Source organism: Pseudophryne corroboree, chromosome 12 (assembly GCF_028390025.1).
Source record: "Pseudophryne corroboree isolate aPseCor3 chromosome 12, aPseCor3.hap2, whole genome shotgun sequence".
NCBI lineage: Eukaryota > Metazoa > Chordata > Amphibia > Anura > Myobatrachidae > Pseudophryne > Pseudophryne corroboree.
The window spans coordinates 4,084,570-4,103,602 of NC_086455.1; the positions used below are offsets into that span (position 1 = coordinate 4,084,570).

General features: G+C 49.9%; 1 protein-coding gene across 1 annotated transcript in view; it reads right to left on the reverse strand.

The window, feature by feature from the left end:
* The window catches only part of CHTOP (chromatin target of PRMT1), a 41,596-nt gene extending 23,313 nt beyond the window's left edge, over positions 1-18,283 (reverse strand). Inside the window, exons 1-3 of the mRNA XM_063946707.1 lie at positions 18,146-18,283; positions 16,174-16,255; positions 15,163-15,313 (exon numbers count right to left, since the gene is read on the reverse strand). Coding sequence (XP_063802777.1) covers positions 15,163-15,313; positions 16,174-16,238 — 216 coding nt within the window. The 5' untranslated portion in view covers positions 16,239-16,255; positions 18,146-18,283. The remainder of the gene's footprint in view (positions 1-15,162; positions 15,314-16,173; positions 16,256-18,145) is intronic.
* Positions 18,284-19,033: the final 750 nt, after the last annotated feature.

Below are 19,033 nucleotides of genomic sequence, written 5' to 3' on the forward strand. Positions count from 1 at the left end.
TTGGGTCTCTTTTTCTCTCTCGCTCTCATCGGCCTCCTTACCGGATATTACATGAGGTTTCAGCTGAGCTTCATGCTCCAATGTCATTTCTCTCGCAGGTGGTGTCTGCTTTTGACAATTAGCCACTTGTGGTTACAGCCCTCTCAGCGGATTCACTGAATTTGAGATCTTTGGATGATGTAGCACTCCGAATCTACGTGGATAGGACTTAAGCTATTCGAAGGTCTGATTTCTTATTTGTTCTGTTCGATGCTCCCATCTTGGATGGCCGGTTTCCAAGCAGATGTTGGCCCGTTGACTACGTCTAACCATCAGACCAGCTGCTCTGAATGTTTTCTCGAGAGCCTCCGTCTTCCATTTCGGCGCACTCTACACGCTCTGGGGGACCTTCGTGGGGTTTCCATGACTACTTTATGTCGCACTGTCACTTGGTTGGACCGACATGCGTTTGTCAAGTTTTTACAGGTTTGACACTTTTGCAGCCTCTGCGTCAGTTTGGCCAAGCGGTTTAGCAGGATTCTCAGCGCTCTCCCTCCCGTCTTGGGCGCTTTGGGACGTCCCCATTGTTACTGCGCTCCACTGGCCCCTAGTGGATGAAGGGGAAATCAGGATTTCGGTACTTACCGATAAATCCCTTTCTCCGATTCCACTGCGCTGTTTTCCTCCTACTTCACTTATCAGTTGGCATGTCACTATGTGACTGCACGTTTTGTTTGTTACACTTTCACTAGGTTTCCAGGTTTCCTTGGTGTTATCCTGTTTTCAATGGCTTAGCGAACCTCCTCTACTTTAACATTGGTCTTTTCCAGCTCTCCTCGGGCACAGTTTTAACTGGACTGGCTCGGAGGGGGGATACAGTAGGGGAGGATCTAGTCACATGGTTATAAATTTAAAGTGCCAGCTCCCAGTTACTGCCTACTATATCCCCATTGTTACTGCACTCCAGTGGCCCCTGTGGAATCGGAGAAAGGGATTTATCGGTAAGTACCAAAATCCTGATTTCAGGGCTGCCCCGCAGCCCCCCGTTCGTGACCTGCACTGCATGCACCAACTTAAAAACTGAGCTCCAGTGCCTGGAGGCGGGGTTATAGAGGTGGCCGTGCAGTGCACCCTGGGAAGAGTCGAAGCTTAAGCTTGTTGGTGCCTCGGATCAAGATCCAACTCTACACCCCCAATGTATTCCCTGTGGAATCCCAGTGTACCCCGCTGCAGAAATGGTTGATAAAAGTAAAACCTCAACATGGAATGCAGAGATGGGTGTAGGTTTTTGGGGTGTCAATTATGAGTAAGTTTTAGCACATAAACCCACAATTCGTGTACCTCATACCCTCGCATGTCTCACCATGTTTTGGGCATACCGTTCCCAATTGTAGTCCATTTGGATGGTAAAGTATAAAAAGAAGTTATAACAATGAAAAAATAAGATTTTACTTACCGATAAATCTATTTCTCGTAGTCTGTAGTGGATGCTGGGACTCCGTAAGGACCATGGGGGATAGCGGCTCCGCAGGAGACAGAAGACAAAATAAAAGCTTAAGGATCAGGTGGTGTGCACTGGCTCCTCCCCCTATGACCCTCCTCCAAGCCTCAGTTAGGATACTGTGCCCGGACGAGCGTACATAATAAGGAAGGATATTGAATCCCGGGTAAGACTCATACCAGCCACACCAATCACACCGTACAACTTGTGATCTGAACCCAGTTAACAGTATGATAAACGCAAAGGAGCCTCTGAAAAGATGGCTCACAACAATAATAACCCGAATTTTTGTAACAATAACTATATACAAGTATTGCAGACAATCCGCACTAGGGATGGGCGCCCAGCATTCACTACGGACTACGAGAAATAGATTTATCGGTAAGTAAAATCTTATTTTCTCTGACGTCCTAGTGGATGCTGGGACTCCGTAAGGACCATGGGGATTATACCAAAGCTCCCAAACGGGCGGGAGAGTGCGGATGACTCTGCAGCACCGAATGAGAGAACTCCAGGTCCTCCTCAGCCAGGGTATCAAATTTGTAGAATTTAGCAAACGTGTTTGCCCCTGACCAAGTAGCTACTCGGCAAAGTTGTAAAGCCGAGACCCCTCGGGCAGCCGCCCAAGATGAGCCCACTTTCCTTGTGGAATGGGCTTTTACTGATTTTGGCTGTGGCAATCCTGCCACAGAATGTGCAAGCTGAATTGTACTACAAATCCAACGAGCAATCGTCTGCTTAGAAGCAGGAGCACCCAGCTTGTTGGGTGCATACAGGATAAACAGCGAGTCAGATTTTCTGACTCCAGCCGTCCTGGAAACATATATTTTCAAGGCCCTGACAACGTCAAGCAACTTAGAGTCCTCTAAGTCCCTGGTAGCCGCAGGTACCACAATAGGTTGGTTCATGTGAAATGCAGAAACCACCTTAGGTAGAAATTGAGGACGAGTCCTCAATTCCGCCCTGTCAGAATGAAAAATTAAGTAAGGGCTTTTATATGATAAAGCCGCCAATTCTGACACACGCCTGGCTGAAGCCAAGGCTAACAGCATCGACACCTTCCATGTGAGATATTTTAAGTCCACAGTGGAAAGTGGTTCAAACCAATGTGACTTTAGAAAACTCCAACACCACATTGAGATCCCAAGGTGCCACTGGAGGCACAAAAGGAGGCTGTATGTGCAGCACCCCTTTTACAAATGTCTGAACTTCAGGTACTGAAGCCAGTTCTTTCTGGAAGAAAATCGACAGGGCCGAAATTTGAACCTTAATGGACCCTAATTTTAGGCCCATAGACAGTCCTGTTTGCAGGAAATGAAGGAAACGACCCAGTTGAAATTCCTCTGTAGGGGCCTTCTTGGCCTCACACCACGCAACATATTTACGCCAAATGCGGTGATAATGTTTTGCGGTTACGTCCTTCCTGGCTTTGACCAGAGTAGGGATGACTTCTTCTGGAATGCCTTTTTCCCTCAGGATCCGGCGTTCAACCGCCATGCCGTCAAACGCAGCCGCGGTAAGTCTTGGAACAGACAAGGCCCCTGCAGTAGCAGGTCCTTTCTTAGAGGTAGAGGCCACGGTTCGTCCGTGAGCATCTCTTGAAGTTCCGGGTACCAAGTCCTTCTTGGCCAATCCGGAACCACGAGTATAGTTCTTACTCCTCTCCTTCTTATGATTCTCAGTACTTTTGGTATGAGAGGCAGAGGAGGGAACACATACACTGACTGGTACACCCACGGCGTTACCAGAGCGTCCACTGCTATTGCCTGAGGGTCCCTTGACCTTTCGCAATATCTGTCCAGTTTTTTGTTTAGACGTGACGCCATCATGTCCACCTTTGGTTTTTCCCAACGGTTTACAATCAGGTGGAAGACTTCTGGGTGAAGTCCCCACTCTCCCGGGTGAAGGTCGTGTCTGCTGAGGAAGTCTGCTTCCCAGTTGTCCACTCCCGGAATGAACACTGCTGACAGTGCTATCACATGATTTTCCGCCCAGCGAAGAATCCTTGCAGCTTCTGCCATTGCCCTCCTGCTTCTCGTGCCGCCCTGTCTGTTTACGTGGGCGACTGACGTGATGTTGTCCGATTGGATCAACACCGCCTGACCCTGAAGCAGAGGTTTTGCTTGACTTAGGGCATTGTAAATGGCCCTTAGTTCCAGAATGTTTATATGAAGAGATGTTTCCATGCTTGACCACAAGCCCTGGAAATTCCTTCCCTGTGTGACTGCTCCCCAGCCTCTCAGGCTGGCATCCGTGGTTACCAGGATCCAATCCTGAATGCCAAATCTGCGGCCCTCTAGTAGATGAGCACTCTGCAGCCACCACAGGAGAGACACCCTTGTCCTTGGCGACAGGGTTATCCGCTGATGCATCTGCAGATGCGATCCGGACCATTTGTCCAGTAGATCCCACTGAAACGTTCTTGCATGGAATCTTCCGAATGGAATCGCTTCGTAAGAAGCCACCATTTTTCCCAGGACCCTCGTGCACTGATGCACTGAGACCTGGCCTGGTTTTAGGAGGTTCCTGACTAGCTCGGATAACTCCCTGGCCTTCTCCTCCGGGAGAAACACCTTCTTCTGGACTGTGTCCAGAATCATTCCTAGGAACAGTAGACGTGTCGTTGGAATCAGCTGCGATTTTGGAATATTTAGAATCCACCCGTGCTGATGTAACACTACCTGAGATAGTGCTACTCCGACTTCTAACTGTTCCCTGGATCTTGCCCTTATCAGGAGATCGTCCAAGTAAGGGATAATTAAAATGCCTTTTCTTCGTAGAAGAATCATCATTTCGGCCATTACCTTGGTAAAGACCCGAGGTGCCGTGGACAATCCAAACGGCAGCGTCTGAAACTGATAATGACAGTTTTGTACTACAAACCTGAGGTACCCTTGGTGAGAAGGGTATATTGGGACGTGGAGATAAGCATCTTTGATGTCCAGAGACACCATATAGTCCCCTTCTTCCAGGTTCGCTATCACTGCCCTGAGTGACTCCATCTTGAATTTGAACCTTTTTATGTAAGTGTTCAAGGATTTCAGATTTAAAATTGGTCTCACCGAGCCGTCCGGCTTCGGTACCACAAACAGCGTGGAATAATACCCCTTTCCTTGTTGCAGGAGGGGTACCTTGATTATCACCTGCTGGGAATACAGCTTGTGAATGGCTTCCAAAACTGCCTCCCTGTCGGAGGGAGACTTTGGTAAAGCAGACTTCAGGAACCGACGAGGGGGAAACGCCTCGAATTCCAGTTTGTACCCCTGCGATACTACCTGTAGAATCCAGGGATCCACTTGCGAGTGAGCCCACTGCGCGTTGAAATTCTTGAGACGGGCCCCCACCATATCTGAGTCTGCTTGTAAAGCCCCAGCGTCATGCTGAAGACTTGGCAGAAGCAGGGGAGGGCTTCTGCTCCTGGGAAGCGGCTGCATGGTGCAGTCTTTTTCCTCTTCCTCTGCCCCGGGGCAGAAAGGAGTGGCCTTTTGCTCGCTTGTACTTATGGGAACGAAAGGACTGAGTTTGAAAAGACGGTGTCTTTTTCTGCTGATGTGAAGTGACCTGGGGTAAAAAGGTGGATTTTCCAGCCGTTGCCGTGGCCACCAGGTCCGATAGACCAGCCCCAAATAACTCCTCCCCTTTATACGGCAATACTTCCATGTGCCGTTTGGAATCCGCATCCCCTGACCACTGTCGCGTCCAGAACGCTCTTCTGGCAGAGATGGACATAGCACTTACTCTTGATGCCAGGGTGCAAATATCCCTCTGTGCATCACGCATATATAGTAATGCATCCTTTAAATGTTCTATAGTTAACAAAATATTGTCCCTATCCAGGGTATCAATATTCTCAGTCAGGGAATCCGACCATGCGACTCCAGCACTGCACATCCAGGCTGAGGCGATTGCTGGTCGCAGTATAACACCAGTATGTGTGTATATACTTTTTAGGATATTTTCCAGCCTTCTATCAGCTGGTTCTTTGAGGGTGGCCGTATCAGGAGACGGTAACGCTACTTGTTTAGATAAACGTGTGAGCGCCTTATCTACCCTAGGGGGTGTTTCCCCAACGCGCCCTAACCTCTGGCGGGAAGGGATATAATGCTAATAATTTTTTAGAAATTAGCTGTTTTTTATCGGGGGAAACCCACGCTTTATCACACACCTCATTTATTTCCTCTGACTCAGGAAAAACTATTGGTAGTTTTTTCACACCCCACATAATACCCTTCTTTGTGGTACTTGTAGTGTCAGAAAGGTTCAATGCATCTTTCATTGCCGTGATCATGTAACGTGTAGCCCTACTGGACATTACGTTTGTCTCGTCACCGTCGACACTAGACTCAGTATCTGTGTCAGGGTCTGTGTCGACCCACTGAGGTAACGGGCGTTTTAGCGCCCCTGACGGTGTCTGAGACTCCTGGACAGGCACTAATTGATTTGCCGGCTGTCTCATGTCGTCAACAGTTTTTTGCAAATTGCTGACATTATTACTTAATTGTTTAAATACAATCCAGTCAGGTGTCGACTCCCTAGGGGGTGACATCACCAACACAGGCAACTGCTCCGCCTCCACATCATTTTCCTCCTCATACATGTCGACACACGCGTACCGACACACAGCACACACACCGGGAATGCTCTGATAGAGGACAGGACCCCACTTAGCCCTTTGGAGAGACAGAGGGAGAGTCTGCCAGCACACACCCAGCGCTATATATATATATATATATATATATATATATATATATATATATATATATATATATATATATATATATATATATACAGGGATAACCTTATATAAGTGTTATTCCCTTATAGCTGCTGTTATTATCGTTATTTGCTGCCAAAAATACCCCCCCTTCTCTTTTTTACCCTGATTCTGAAGCAGGACTGCAGGGGAGAGTCAGGGAGCCGTCCTTCCAGCGGAGCTGTGAGGGAAAATGGCGCTTGTGTGCTGAGGAGATAGGCTCCGCCCCTTCACGACGTCCTTATCTCCCGCTTTTTTGTGTAAAAATGGCAGGGGTTAAAATACATCCATATAGCCCAGGAGCTATATGTGATGTATTCTTTTTGCCACCTAAGGTATATACTGTTATATTGCGTCTCAGGGCGCTCCCCCCCAGCGCCCTGCACCCTCAGTGACCGGAGTGTGAAGTGTGCTGAGAGCAATGGCGCACAGCTGCGGTGCTGTGCGCTACCTTAGTCTGAAGACAGGATGTCTTCTGCCGCCGATTTCACCGGACCTCTTCGTCTCTTCTGGCTCTGTAAGGGGGACGGCGGCGCGGCTCCGGTGACGCATCCAGGCTGAACCTGTGATCGTCCCTCTGGAGCTAATGTCCATTAGCCTAAGAAACCCGATCCACTCTGCACTCAGGTGAGTCCGTTTCTTCTCCCCTTAGTCCCACGATGCAGTGAGCCTGTTGCCAGCAGGACTCACTGAAAATAAAAAAACCTAAACTAAACTTTTATTCTAAGCAGCTCAGGAGAGCCACCTAGATTGCACCCTTCTCGGCCGGGCACAAAAATCTAACTGAGGCTTGGAGGAGGGTCATAGGGGGAAGAGCCAGTGCAACCCACCTGATCCTTAAGCTTTTATTTTGTGCCCTGTCTCCTGCGGAGCCGCTATTCCCCATGGTCCTTACGGAGTCCCAGCATCCACTAGGACGTCAGAGAAAAAACTTGAAAAACTCATATCAACCTTATGCTGTGTTGACCATATTCATGTCGACAATAGTGGTTGACGCATTGACTGTCAAGCTAATGAGCGGACACTGTTCCAGGGGATGAGAGGGGGGATGGGGGAGGCACGCCTGAAGTGAGGATTCTACTGCCTTGGGTGGCCGGTCCTGTAGGTATCGCTGATCACGGTGGCCGCAGTGTTTCATAACTATTCACACTATAGGAAGAGAATCTCTTCTTGCATCCAGAGAGCAGGAGGCTGGGGACGGAGCTGCTGGCCGTGCATGGTGAGTCTGTCAGCTGCAGGAAGATTAGCTTCTGGCAGCTGCACAGTGGGAGTTTCTGACAAACACACATTAGATGCGACCGTGCACCAAGCTACGCTCCCCCAGCAGCCCCCTGCGTACTAAGCCAAGGACCTGACACCTTATGTACCAAGCCGCATAACCCTTCACCCATCTGTGTACCAAGCTACGCCCCCAGCACCCACCCGGAACCTTATATACCAAGCTACACTCCCAGCACCCACCTGTGTAGTAAACCACGCATCTGGCACCCCATGTACCAAGCTACACCCCCAGCACCCACCTACATACTAAGTCACACATCCGGAACCTCATACTAAGCTACACCCCCAGCACCCACCAGCATAGTAAACCACGCATCACGAACCCTATGTACCAAGCTACACCCCCAGCACCCACCAGCATAGTAAACCACGCATCACGAACCCTATGTACCAAGCCACGCATCTGGCACCCTATGTACCAAGCTACACCCCCAGCACCCACCTGCATACTAAGCCACGCATCTGGCACCCTATGTACCAAGCTACACCCCCAGCACCCACCTGCGTACTAAGCCACGCATCTGGCACCCTATGTACCAAGCTACACCCCCAGCACCCACCTGCGTACTAAGCCACGCATCTGGCACCCTATGTACCAAGCTACACCCCCAACACCCACCTGCATACTAAGCCACGCATCTGGCACCCTATGTACCAAGCTACACCCCCAGCACCCACCTGCGTACTAAGCCACGCATCTGGCACCCTATGTACCAAGCTACACCCCCAGCACCCACCTGCGTACTAAGCCACGCATCTGGCACCCTATGTACCAAGCTACACCCCCAGCACCCACCTGCATACTAAGCCACGCATCTGGCACCCTATGTACCAAGCTACACCCCCAGCACCCACCTGCGTACTAAGCCACACATCTGGCACCCTATGTACCAAGCTACACCCCCAGCACCCACCTGCGTACTAAGCCACACATCTGGCACCCTATGTACCAAGCTACACCCCCCAACACCCACCTGCGTACTAAGCCACGCATTTGGCACCCTATGTACCAAACTACACCCCCAGCACCCACCTGCGTACTAAGCCACGCATTTGGCACCCTATGTACCAAACTACACCCCCAGCACCCACCTGCATACTAAGCCACACATCTGGCACCCTATGTACCAAGCTACACCCCCAGCACCCACCTGCGTACTAAGCCACACATCTGGCACCCTATGTACCAAGCTACACCCCAGCACCCACCTGCGTACTAAGCCACACATCTGGCACCCTATGTACCAAGCTACACCCCCAGCACCCACCTGCGTACTAAGCCACGCATCTGGCACCCTATGTACCAAGCTACACCCCCAGCACCCACCTGCGTACTAAGCCACGCATCTGGCACCCTATGTACCAAGCTACACACCGAGCACCAACCTGCATACTAAGCCACGCATCTGGCACCCTATGTACCAAGCTACACCCCCAGCACCCACCTGCGTACTAAGCCACACATCTGGCACCCTATGTACCAAGCTACACCCCCAGCACCCACCTGCGTACTAAGCCACGCATCTGGCACCCTATGTACCAAGCTACACCCCCAACACCCACCTGCATACTAAGCCACGCATCTGGCACCCTATGTACCAAGCTACACACCGAGCACCCACCTGCGTACTAAGCCACACATCTGGCACCCTATGTACCAAGCAACACCCCCAACACCCACCTGCATACTAAGCCACGCATCTGGCACCCTATGTACCAAGCTACACCCCCAGCACCCACCTGCGTACTAAGCCACGCATCTGGCACCCTATGTACCAAGCTACACCCCCAGCACCCACCTGCGTACTAAGCCACGCATCTGGCACCCTATGTACCAAGCTACACACCGAGCACCCACCTGCATACTAAGCCACGCATCTGGCACCCTATGTACCAAGCTACACCCCCAGCACCCACCTGCGTACTAAGCCACACATCTGGCACCCTATGTACCAAGCTACACCCCCAGCACCCACCTGCGTACTAAGCCACGCATCTGGCACCCTATGTACCAAGCTACACCCCCAACACCCACCTGCATACTAAGCCACGCATCTGGCACCCTATGTACCAAGCTACACACCGAGCACCCACCTGCGTACTAAGCCACACATCTGGCACCCTATGTACCAAGCAACACCCCCAACACCCACCTGCATACTAAGCCACGCATCTGGCACCCTATGTACCAAGCTACACCCCCAGCACCCACCTGCGTACTAAGCCACGCATCTGGCACCCTATGTACCAAGCTACACCCCCAGCACCCACCTGCGTACTAAGCCACACATCTGGCACCCTATGTACCAAGCTACACCCCCAGCACCCACCTGCGTACTAAGCCACGCATCTGGCACCCTATGTACCAAGCTACACCCCCAGCACCCACCTGCGTACTAAGCCACGCATCTGGCACCCTATGTACCAAGCTACACCCCCAACACCCACCTGCATACTAAGCCACGCATCTGGCACCCTATGTACCAAGCTACACACCGAGCACCCACCTGCGTACTAAGCCACACATCTGGCACCCTATGTACCAAGCTACACCCCCAGCACCCACCTGCGTACTTAGCCACGTATCTGGCACCCTATGTACCAAACTACACCCCCAGCACCCACCTGCATACTAAGCCACACATCTGGCACCCTATGTACCAAGCTACACCCCCCAACACCCACCTGCGTACTAAGCCACGCATCTGGCACCCTATGTACCAAGCTACACCCCAGCACCCACCTGCGTACTAAGCCACACATCTGGCACCCTATGTACCAAGCTACACTCCCAGCACCCACCTGCGTACTAAGCCACACATCTGGCACCCTATGTACCAAGCTACACCCCAGCACCCACCTGCGTACTAAGCCACGCATCTGGCACCCTATGTACCAAGCTACACCCCCAGCACCCACCTGCGTACTAAGCCACGCATCTGGCACCCTATGTACCAAGCTACACCCCCAGCACCCACCTGCATACTAAGCCACGCATCTGGCACCCTATGTACCAAGCTACACCCCCAACACCCACCTGCATACTAAGCCACGCATCTGGCACCCTATGTACCAAGCTACACCCCCAGCACCCACCTGCGTACTAAGCCACGCATCTGGCACCCTATGTACCAAGCTACACCCCCAACACCCACCTGCGTACTAAGCCACGCATCTGGCACCCTATGTACCAAGCTACACCCCCAGCACCCACCTGCGTACTAAGCCACGCATCTGGCACCCTATGTACCAAGCTACACCCCCAGCACCCCTCTGCCACCCTCCTGTGTGCCAAGCTACCACCCCATTACTCTTCTCTGTAACAAGCTTCAAAGCAGAAGAACCTGGGAATAGAGGCTGATGGAACAGAGAGTCCATGGCTCAGTAGAGAACATTGTACCAAATACTATACCCTTGGGTATTGTTGGGGGGGGAGGGTAAGCGCAGGCGGTAAGGTTACTAACATGGTTACTAAAAGGGATTTGACCAAAGCACTAACCAATGACGATTACAGGTCATCCTTGCTACATAAGGTGAAAGATGTCCCTAACGCAAGGGAAAATACTTATCTTAGTTGTATGTATGTAAACGCCAGAAGCATTACTGGTACAAAGGGTGAACTAGAAATACTTGCAGCAAGCAAACAGTATGATATTATAGGCATTACTGAAACTTGGTGGGATGAATCTCATGATTGGACAGTCAATCTAGAGGGCTATACACTGTTTAGGAGAGACAGACTAAATAAAAGGGTGGAGGGGCGTGTCTTTACGTAAAGCCGTTTTTAAAACCTGATATACGGGAAGATATTCAGGAGGGGACTGTAGACACTGTCGAGACATTATGGGTAGAAATTGCATACGGGGGTAAAGGAATAAAAAAGTTATTATTGGGATTATGCTACAGATCGCCTGGTATTAACGTGTCTGAGGAGAAATTGTTACTGAATCAAATGGAAAGAGCAGCAGGAGTAGGAGACATAGTAGTGATGGGAGATTTTAACTATCCAGAGATAAACTGGAAAAACGATTCATGTGATACTGCTAGGGGAAATATGTTTTTAAACACACTTAATGATAACTACTTAGTTCAACTAATTGAGGAACCAACAAGGTACAATGCAATCTTAGACCTGGTATTAACAAACAATGGGGATTTGGTATCAGGTATTATAGTAGGGGAACCCATAGGAAACAGCGACCACAATATGGTCACATTCAATATCAGTTTCCATAAACAGCCCTATACTGGCTCAACTAGGACTCTAAACTTTATCAAAGCAAATTTTGAAAAGATGAGGGTATTTTTCAGGGATATTGAATGGGAAGGTTTGTTTTTAGGAAAAAATACTACAGAGAAATGGGAGGTACTAAAATTCCTGCTAGCTAAAAATACACTCAAATTTATTCCTATGAGTAGCAAAAAAAGGAATAAAAATCATAAACCGATGTGGCTTAACAAAAAGATTAAGGAACTTATGGGCAAGAAAAGGCGAGCATTTAAAAAATACAAATCTGACGGGGAAGCAGTCATTTCAGCACTATAAGGAATGTAACAAAATTTGCAAAAAGGAAATAAGAGCGGCTAAAGTAGAAACTGAAAAACTAGTAGCAAAGGAAAGCAAAGCGAATCCCAAAAAATTATTTAAATACATTAATAGCAAGAGATTAAAGAAGGAGAGTATAGGCCCTTTAAAAGACAAGTTGGGAGTCTTAAGCAAAAATGATAATGACATAGCGGACACACTAAATGAGTTTTTTTCAACAGTATTCACTAGAGAGGACCCAATTCAGGGACTGACACACAATCTCAATAATGAGAATGTCCCACTGATAGGTACTTATTTAAGCGAGGAAGTAGTTGTGACCGATTAAAACATTTAAAGATTAATAAATCACCAGGGCCCGATGGTATTCATCCAAGGGTTCTAATGGAGCTTCACTCTGAACTGGCAAAACCGCTATCTTTGATATTTAAGGATTCAGTTATATCAGGTATGGTTCCCAAAGACTGGCGTATAGCGGAAGTAGTGCCTATATTCAAAAAGGGAAGTAAAGCTGAACCAGGTAATTATAGACCAGTTAGTCTTACATCTATAGTGGGGAAAGTATTGGAAGGTATTCTAAGAGATAGTATTCAGAAGTTCCTTGAAGTCAATAAGGTCATTAAAAGGAATCAACATGGGTTTATGAAGGACAGATCCTGTCAAACCAACTTACTTGGCTTTTATGAAACAGTAAGCGCAAACCTAGATCAGGGTAAAGACGTGGATGTAATCTTTTTAGACTTTGCCAAAGCGTTCGATACTGTACCACACATGAGACTTATCTACAAGAATCAGGGCTAGGAAGCACAATATGCACTTGGGTCAAAAACTGGTTAGATAATAGGGAGCAGCGCGTTGTGGTTAATGGATCTTTTTCAACTTGGACTGAAGTGCTAAGTGGTGTGTCGCAAGGCTCAGTATTAGGACCACTATTGTTCAATATTTTCATTAACGACCTAACAGAAGGTCTAGAGAGCATGGTGTCAATTTTTGCAGATGATACCAAATTGTGTAAGGCTATAAATACAGAGGAGGATGCCGAGTCTCTTCAGAACGACTTAGTTAAATTAGAAGCATGGGCAGCCAAATGCAGAATGCGCTTCAACACAGACAAGTGTAAGGTAATGCACTGTGGTAACAAGAACAAAAATTACACCTACCTACTAAATGGGGTAAAATTAGGGGATTCTGTACTGGAAAAGGACTTGGGTGTCCTCATAGATAGCAAGCTAAGCAGTAGTACCCAAAGTAGAACTGCAGCAAAGAAGGCTAATAAGATATAAGCATGCATAAAACGGGGTATTGATGCTAGGGACGAGAGTATTATACTCCCGTTATATAAATCACTAGTGAGGCCACACCTTGAATACTGTGTACAATTCTGGGCACCGTACTACAAAAAGGATATCCTGGAGCTTGAAAAGGTAGAGGAGGGGGACCAAACTAATTAAGGGCATGGAGACGATGGAATACAAGGAAAGGCTTGAAAGACTAGGCATGTTTACATTGGAAAAGCGGAGACTAAGAGGGGATATGATCAACATCTACAAATATATAAGGGGACAATACACAGAGCTTGCGCGGGACCTGTTTTTGGTTAGATCAACACAGAGGACTCGTGGACACTCGCTCAGGTTAGAGGAGATTCCGCACAATACGGCGTAAAGGCTTTTTCACGGTAAGGACTATACGTGTTTGGAATTCCCTGCCCGAGGGAGTTGTAATGGCGGAATCTGTCAACACCTTTAAGAATGGGTTAGATAAATTCCTAATGGATAAGGATATCCAGGGGTATGGTGCATAGTCATGCATTATAGTTACTATAAATAGGGATAAAATGCAACGGCTGACAGCAGCATCAGTCAGAAATTTTAGTCAAATCATCATGCATAGGAGACCACAAATAGGTTGAACTCGATGGACAATTGTCTTTTTTCAACCTCAGATACTATGTTACTATGTTACCCTGGTGACTGTAAAGTGTTCCCTATAGCAATGCTCCCATAATGCACTGCTGCACAAGTAAATGGCACATAAGCCTTCCTACCTCTATGACTGACTTATTACCCCAGTTTTGTTCTATTACTGTTGTTCTACTTGTAAAGCGCAGAATATGCTGCACTATATAAAAAACTGCTAATAATGAAATAAATGACCACAGTTCTGTGTTTCCAGCAAGTGACTGTGGGGAAGCCTGGTCATCTGTGTCTCAGGGTAATCAGAGCGCAGGCTGGCCAGCGATCCTTCTGTGTGGGCACAGGCTGGTGTACCCTGAAACTCTGCGTAGTGTTAGATGATGTGTTGGGCTCCTGTGTATAATAGGCTGCCCACTTATACATTGTATTTACGGTGGGCTACTTACTGGCCTTTGGTTCTGATGCTGTTACACAAAGTGATCTCACTTACCGGTGTCAGGATACAGAAGGATATAGTGTGTGGGGGCAGCAGCTGGAGACAGTGGCGGCAGTCACACCTCATACAGGGAGTCACGGCATTAGCTGGCCATGGTGCACAGATTGTGTAAGACGTGTCACTTCCAGGACCAGGCACCAGTATACCGTACGCCATCTTCCTGGTGGCTCATAGCACAATAGCACCTCACATAATATCCATGGGCCAAGCCACCAGCACAAGTGCAACAAGTCAGCGGAAGGCAAACCGCGGCACTGCACATTCCAGCATGCCCTAGTTTCAGCAGGGTCTAACGGCAAACCAGTAGCAGGGCATGTTGGGATGTATACTGCCACCCCAATCCAGCGTTGCAGCCACACAAGTGTAGGGACAGGGGCCAGATAGTGCATGGGCTGGCACCGTCGTGTAAAGCAGAAACTCACCCATAGGTATATACATGAATATATCAATATATCAAAATTACGGCATGAGGGCGAAAGGTCAGGAAAATCACTAACAAGCCACATTTGTATTGCATTCTCCACTCCTCCCTAAGAGCAATGGAAGCCATCTTTCTTTTAACACGCTCATCTCACCAAGTTCGTGCAATGGTGCTGATCTTAAGGATGAAAGCAATTTACGAAAACCACCACGGGGGTGTGTACCCGCAGGGCGGCGCTAGAAGCCAGCCCCTGCCCCCCCGAATCTCACCTGTTTCAGCTTCAGAGCGGCTTGAACGGACGGACGGTTCTCCATCTGCTGTGCCAGTCTTCTGTTCCTGGCGCTGGCCAGGTGCTGCTGCTGCATCGTGGCGCGGATATTCACTGGCATCGGCTGTTTGTTCTTCAGCATGTTAGTAAAGCTTCAAGGTCGAACAAAATGGGGGGGGAGGGTTTAAATAAGTTTTTAACAGACACTACGGTGTACCTTAAGGCCCCTAAGAGGAGCTGCCATGAACTTTAGTTGGCACGTATGCCAGAGTAAGATCTAGCCTCCGCAAATTTCCACAAATGCACAGCAATAAAGAGACCTACATTACAGAGCGGACAGCACAGCTAAGCAGGAGGAACCCAGGTTACAGTAGGTGACGGGAGAGGAGACGAGGGGTGGATGTGATGGGATTTGTGGGGAGGCAGCAGTACACACAGATGGTAGTCAGACACTCAGGAGGTAGGTTAGAGCAGGAGACGGTAATGGACAACACACACAGCGCTATGGAGCTGGCGGGCACTGGGTAACCCCGGGCTGGAAGATATGGACAGGACACGATGGGGTGCAGATGCCAGGGACAGACAGGAGAGGAGGGAATGAGCAGACACAAAAGCAAAGCAGTTGCCTCTTACAAGACCCTAGAACATTCATTAAAGAGTCTTCGGGCAGGGAGGGTGACCCGCATCATGCCTCTTACAGTACCGGCCACACACGCATGTGCGCCAGCCTTGGACACACCAGCAGGAATCACGCAGCACAGGTAACATGCTACCAGGCTGCAGCCAGAACTTGAACCCATGTATCACATGTGATAGAACAAGGGAAGGCATCTTACAGCCCCCATTCACTGTGTATTACCAAACGCTAGTGACAGACGCCACACAGTGTGCCAAGGCTGCCATGACTGAGCAGCTGGCGACCGCTCTCCGTTAGGGAGACGCAGCCTCAGGGGGCCACATAGGGTATGTTCTACATTGGGTATGTTACGCAGGTGTTGTTGGGCTTCCTCACCGCTCGTTCAGCGACAGCTTGGTGGTGCTCTTTAGCACAACTTTAGATGCCGACGGAGAGGCCATCTTTACTTCCGGGTAACCTGCAAATACATAAGGCACAATTCAGTAACCCAGCGTACCATCATCCCATACACCCCATGCTTCTAGACCTCCCACACCCCCTGCCCTTACACCCCACCTCCGGAACCCCCCCCACCCCCACCCATACACCCCTCATCCCTCCCCACCACCTGCCCTTACACCCCACCTCTGGAACCTTCCCCCCTTCCCACACCCTACCATACACCCCATACTTCTAGACCTCCCACACCACCTGCCCTTACACCCCACCTCCGGAACCTCACCCCACCACCACCATACACCTCATACTTCTAAACCTCCCACACCACCCCAAGAACCTCAAACCCCCCGCCACCACCCTGCCATACACCCCATCCCTATGGACCACCACAACACCTTAGTGCGCCCACAAAAGAGTCTTCTTCTCTCCCTATTGTCCACCTGCCTATACACCCCTCATCCCTCCCCACCACCCTACCATACACCCAAACCTTCTAGACCTCCCACACCACCTGCCCATATACCCTACCTCCAGAACCTTATATTCTCCCCTCCACACCACCATACACCCCATCCTTCTATACCTCATCCCCCCCACCATACACCCCCATCCCTCTTAACACCCCCCCCCCCAACACACCACTACCTCCGGAACCTCATCCCCCCCCCCCCCATACACCCCATCCTTCTAGACCTCCCACACCACCAGCCCATTCACCCCATAGACCCCACACTCTCCCCCCCATACAGGGCACTTCTTGGCCGCCCCCATACCAACCTACCATACATCCTACCTCCAGGCCTCTCACCCCCCATATAGCCTCACCCCCTACACCACCCTCCCATAGGCTCCATCACCTAACCTCACACACCACATATAAAACCTCCACCTCAGAATTGCTCAATACAGCCAACTTACCACCCCCATACATCAAACCTCCGGTCCTCACATCTTTCCCCATACACACCCTATACCAGGACCATACCACCCATATCTGGGCCTTTCACCCCCCCCCCCACCCCCTCATCTTCCCCCATACAGCACAGTTCCAGTACTCTCCTCATACATCACCTATACCAGGCCCCTCAACCCCCATACCACCCACATCCAGGCCCCTCAACCCCCAGACCACCCACATCCAGGACCCTCCACCCCCAGACCACCCACATCCAGGCCCCTCAACCCCCATACCACCCACATCCAGGCCCCTCAACCCCCATACCACCCACATCCAGGCCCCTCACCCCCCATACCACCCACATCCAGGCCCCTCACCCCCCATACCACCCACATCCAGGCCCCTCACCCCCCATACCACCCACATCCAGGCCCCTCACCCCCCATACTCCACCTATACCAGGACCCCATACACCCATACCACCCACATCCAGGCCCCTCACTCCCCATACACCACCTATACCAGGTTTCTATACCCTCATACCACCCACATCAAGGCACCTCACCCCCTTCCCTATACACCACCCATACCAGGACCATATACACCCATAGCACCCACATCCATGCCCCTCACCCCCCCCCCGTATACACCCCTTATACCAGGACCCTATACCCCCAAATCACCCACATCCAGGCCCCTCACTCCCCATATACACCCCTTATACCAGGACCCTATACCCCCATTTCCAGGCCCCTCACACCCCATACGCGCCCCTTATACCAGGCCCCTATACCCCATACCCCCAAACATCCAGGCCCCTCACCCCCCCCCCCCCCTCATATACACCCCTTATACCAGGACCCTATACTCCTCACACCCCATATACACCCCTTATACCAGGACCCTATACCCCCATACCACCCACATCCCCCTCCGGACCTCCCCATATACCACCCGCATCCAGGCCCCTCACCCCCGGTCGCACACGCCGCCCCTCTCCCGCATACTCACTGAGCGCCACTTTTGCAAACGCTACGGCCTGTGCGGCTTTCCGGGTGCGGGATATCGGGCACTAGCCTCCTGCGGGTGTTCCGGGCGGTTGGCGGCTGTCTCGCTGCCCCCTCTATGCCCCGCTGCTAGCAGCCACTACAAAATGGAGTCACCAAGAGCCCCCCAGCTTCAAAATGGCGGCATTTGTAAGCACGTCGCCCCGTGACGTCACCGCGCACGTCATGCCCCGCCCCTCTAAGCAGAGTCCGTCAGATCTCTCCAATTACCTGGGCGCTGCCAGCTGAGTTACCATGGAGACCGCTAGCAGCCATCTTGGGACTGGCAAACGCCGGTTATTTATAGACAAATTACTCCTGGCGGCCAACTTGGGACTGGCAGACATTCCTGCAATGAATGGTAATATAGATAAACATGGCTATCGGTGGCCATATTGTGGCTGGCAGACACACCCTCACTTGTGATACATATATACACACCCACACGCATATAGGCGGCCATCTTTGTATGGGCAGTACTATAGGTGACACATTAACGCTAAACAATTAAAAATACAAAATTACTGCATATATAAAACATTCTAAAACCAATTGCAAAGATCACTACAGAGCATCGTCGACAAATTAGACTAATTGAAAATATAAACATATTAAAAATATGATAGTACTTAGCTTTTATTAAGACCATGCAGCGCTAATTCTCCAAGTCTATGAATCCACCTAGCGTCACATTTTAATAGTTGTAGATTACGATCACCACCTCTGTGAGAGAATATTATATGATCGAGCATACGGTAACGGATGCTTGAAAGGCTATATTTGGCTTCGACAAAATGTCTTGCCACGGGCTGATCACTACTGCAAGAATAGCAGCAGCCTCTGTTCTACTTAC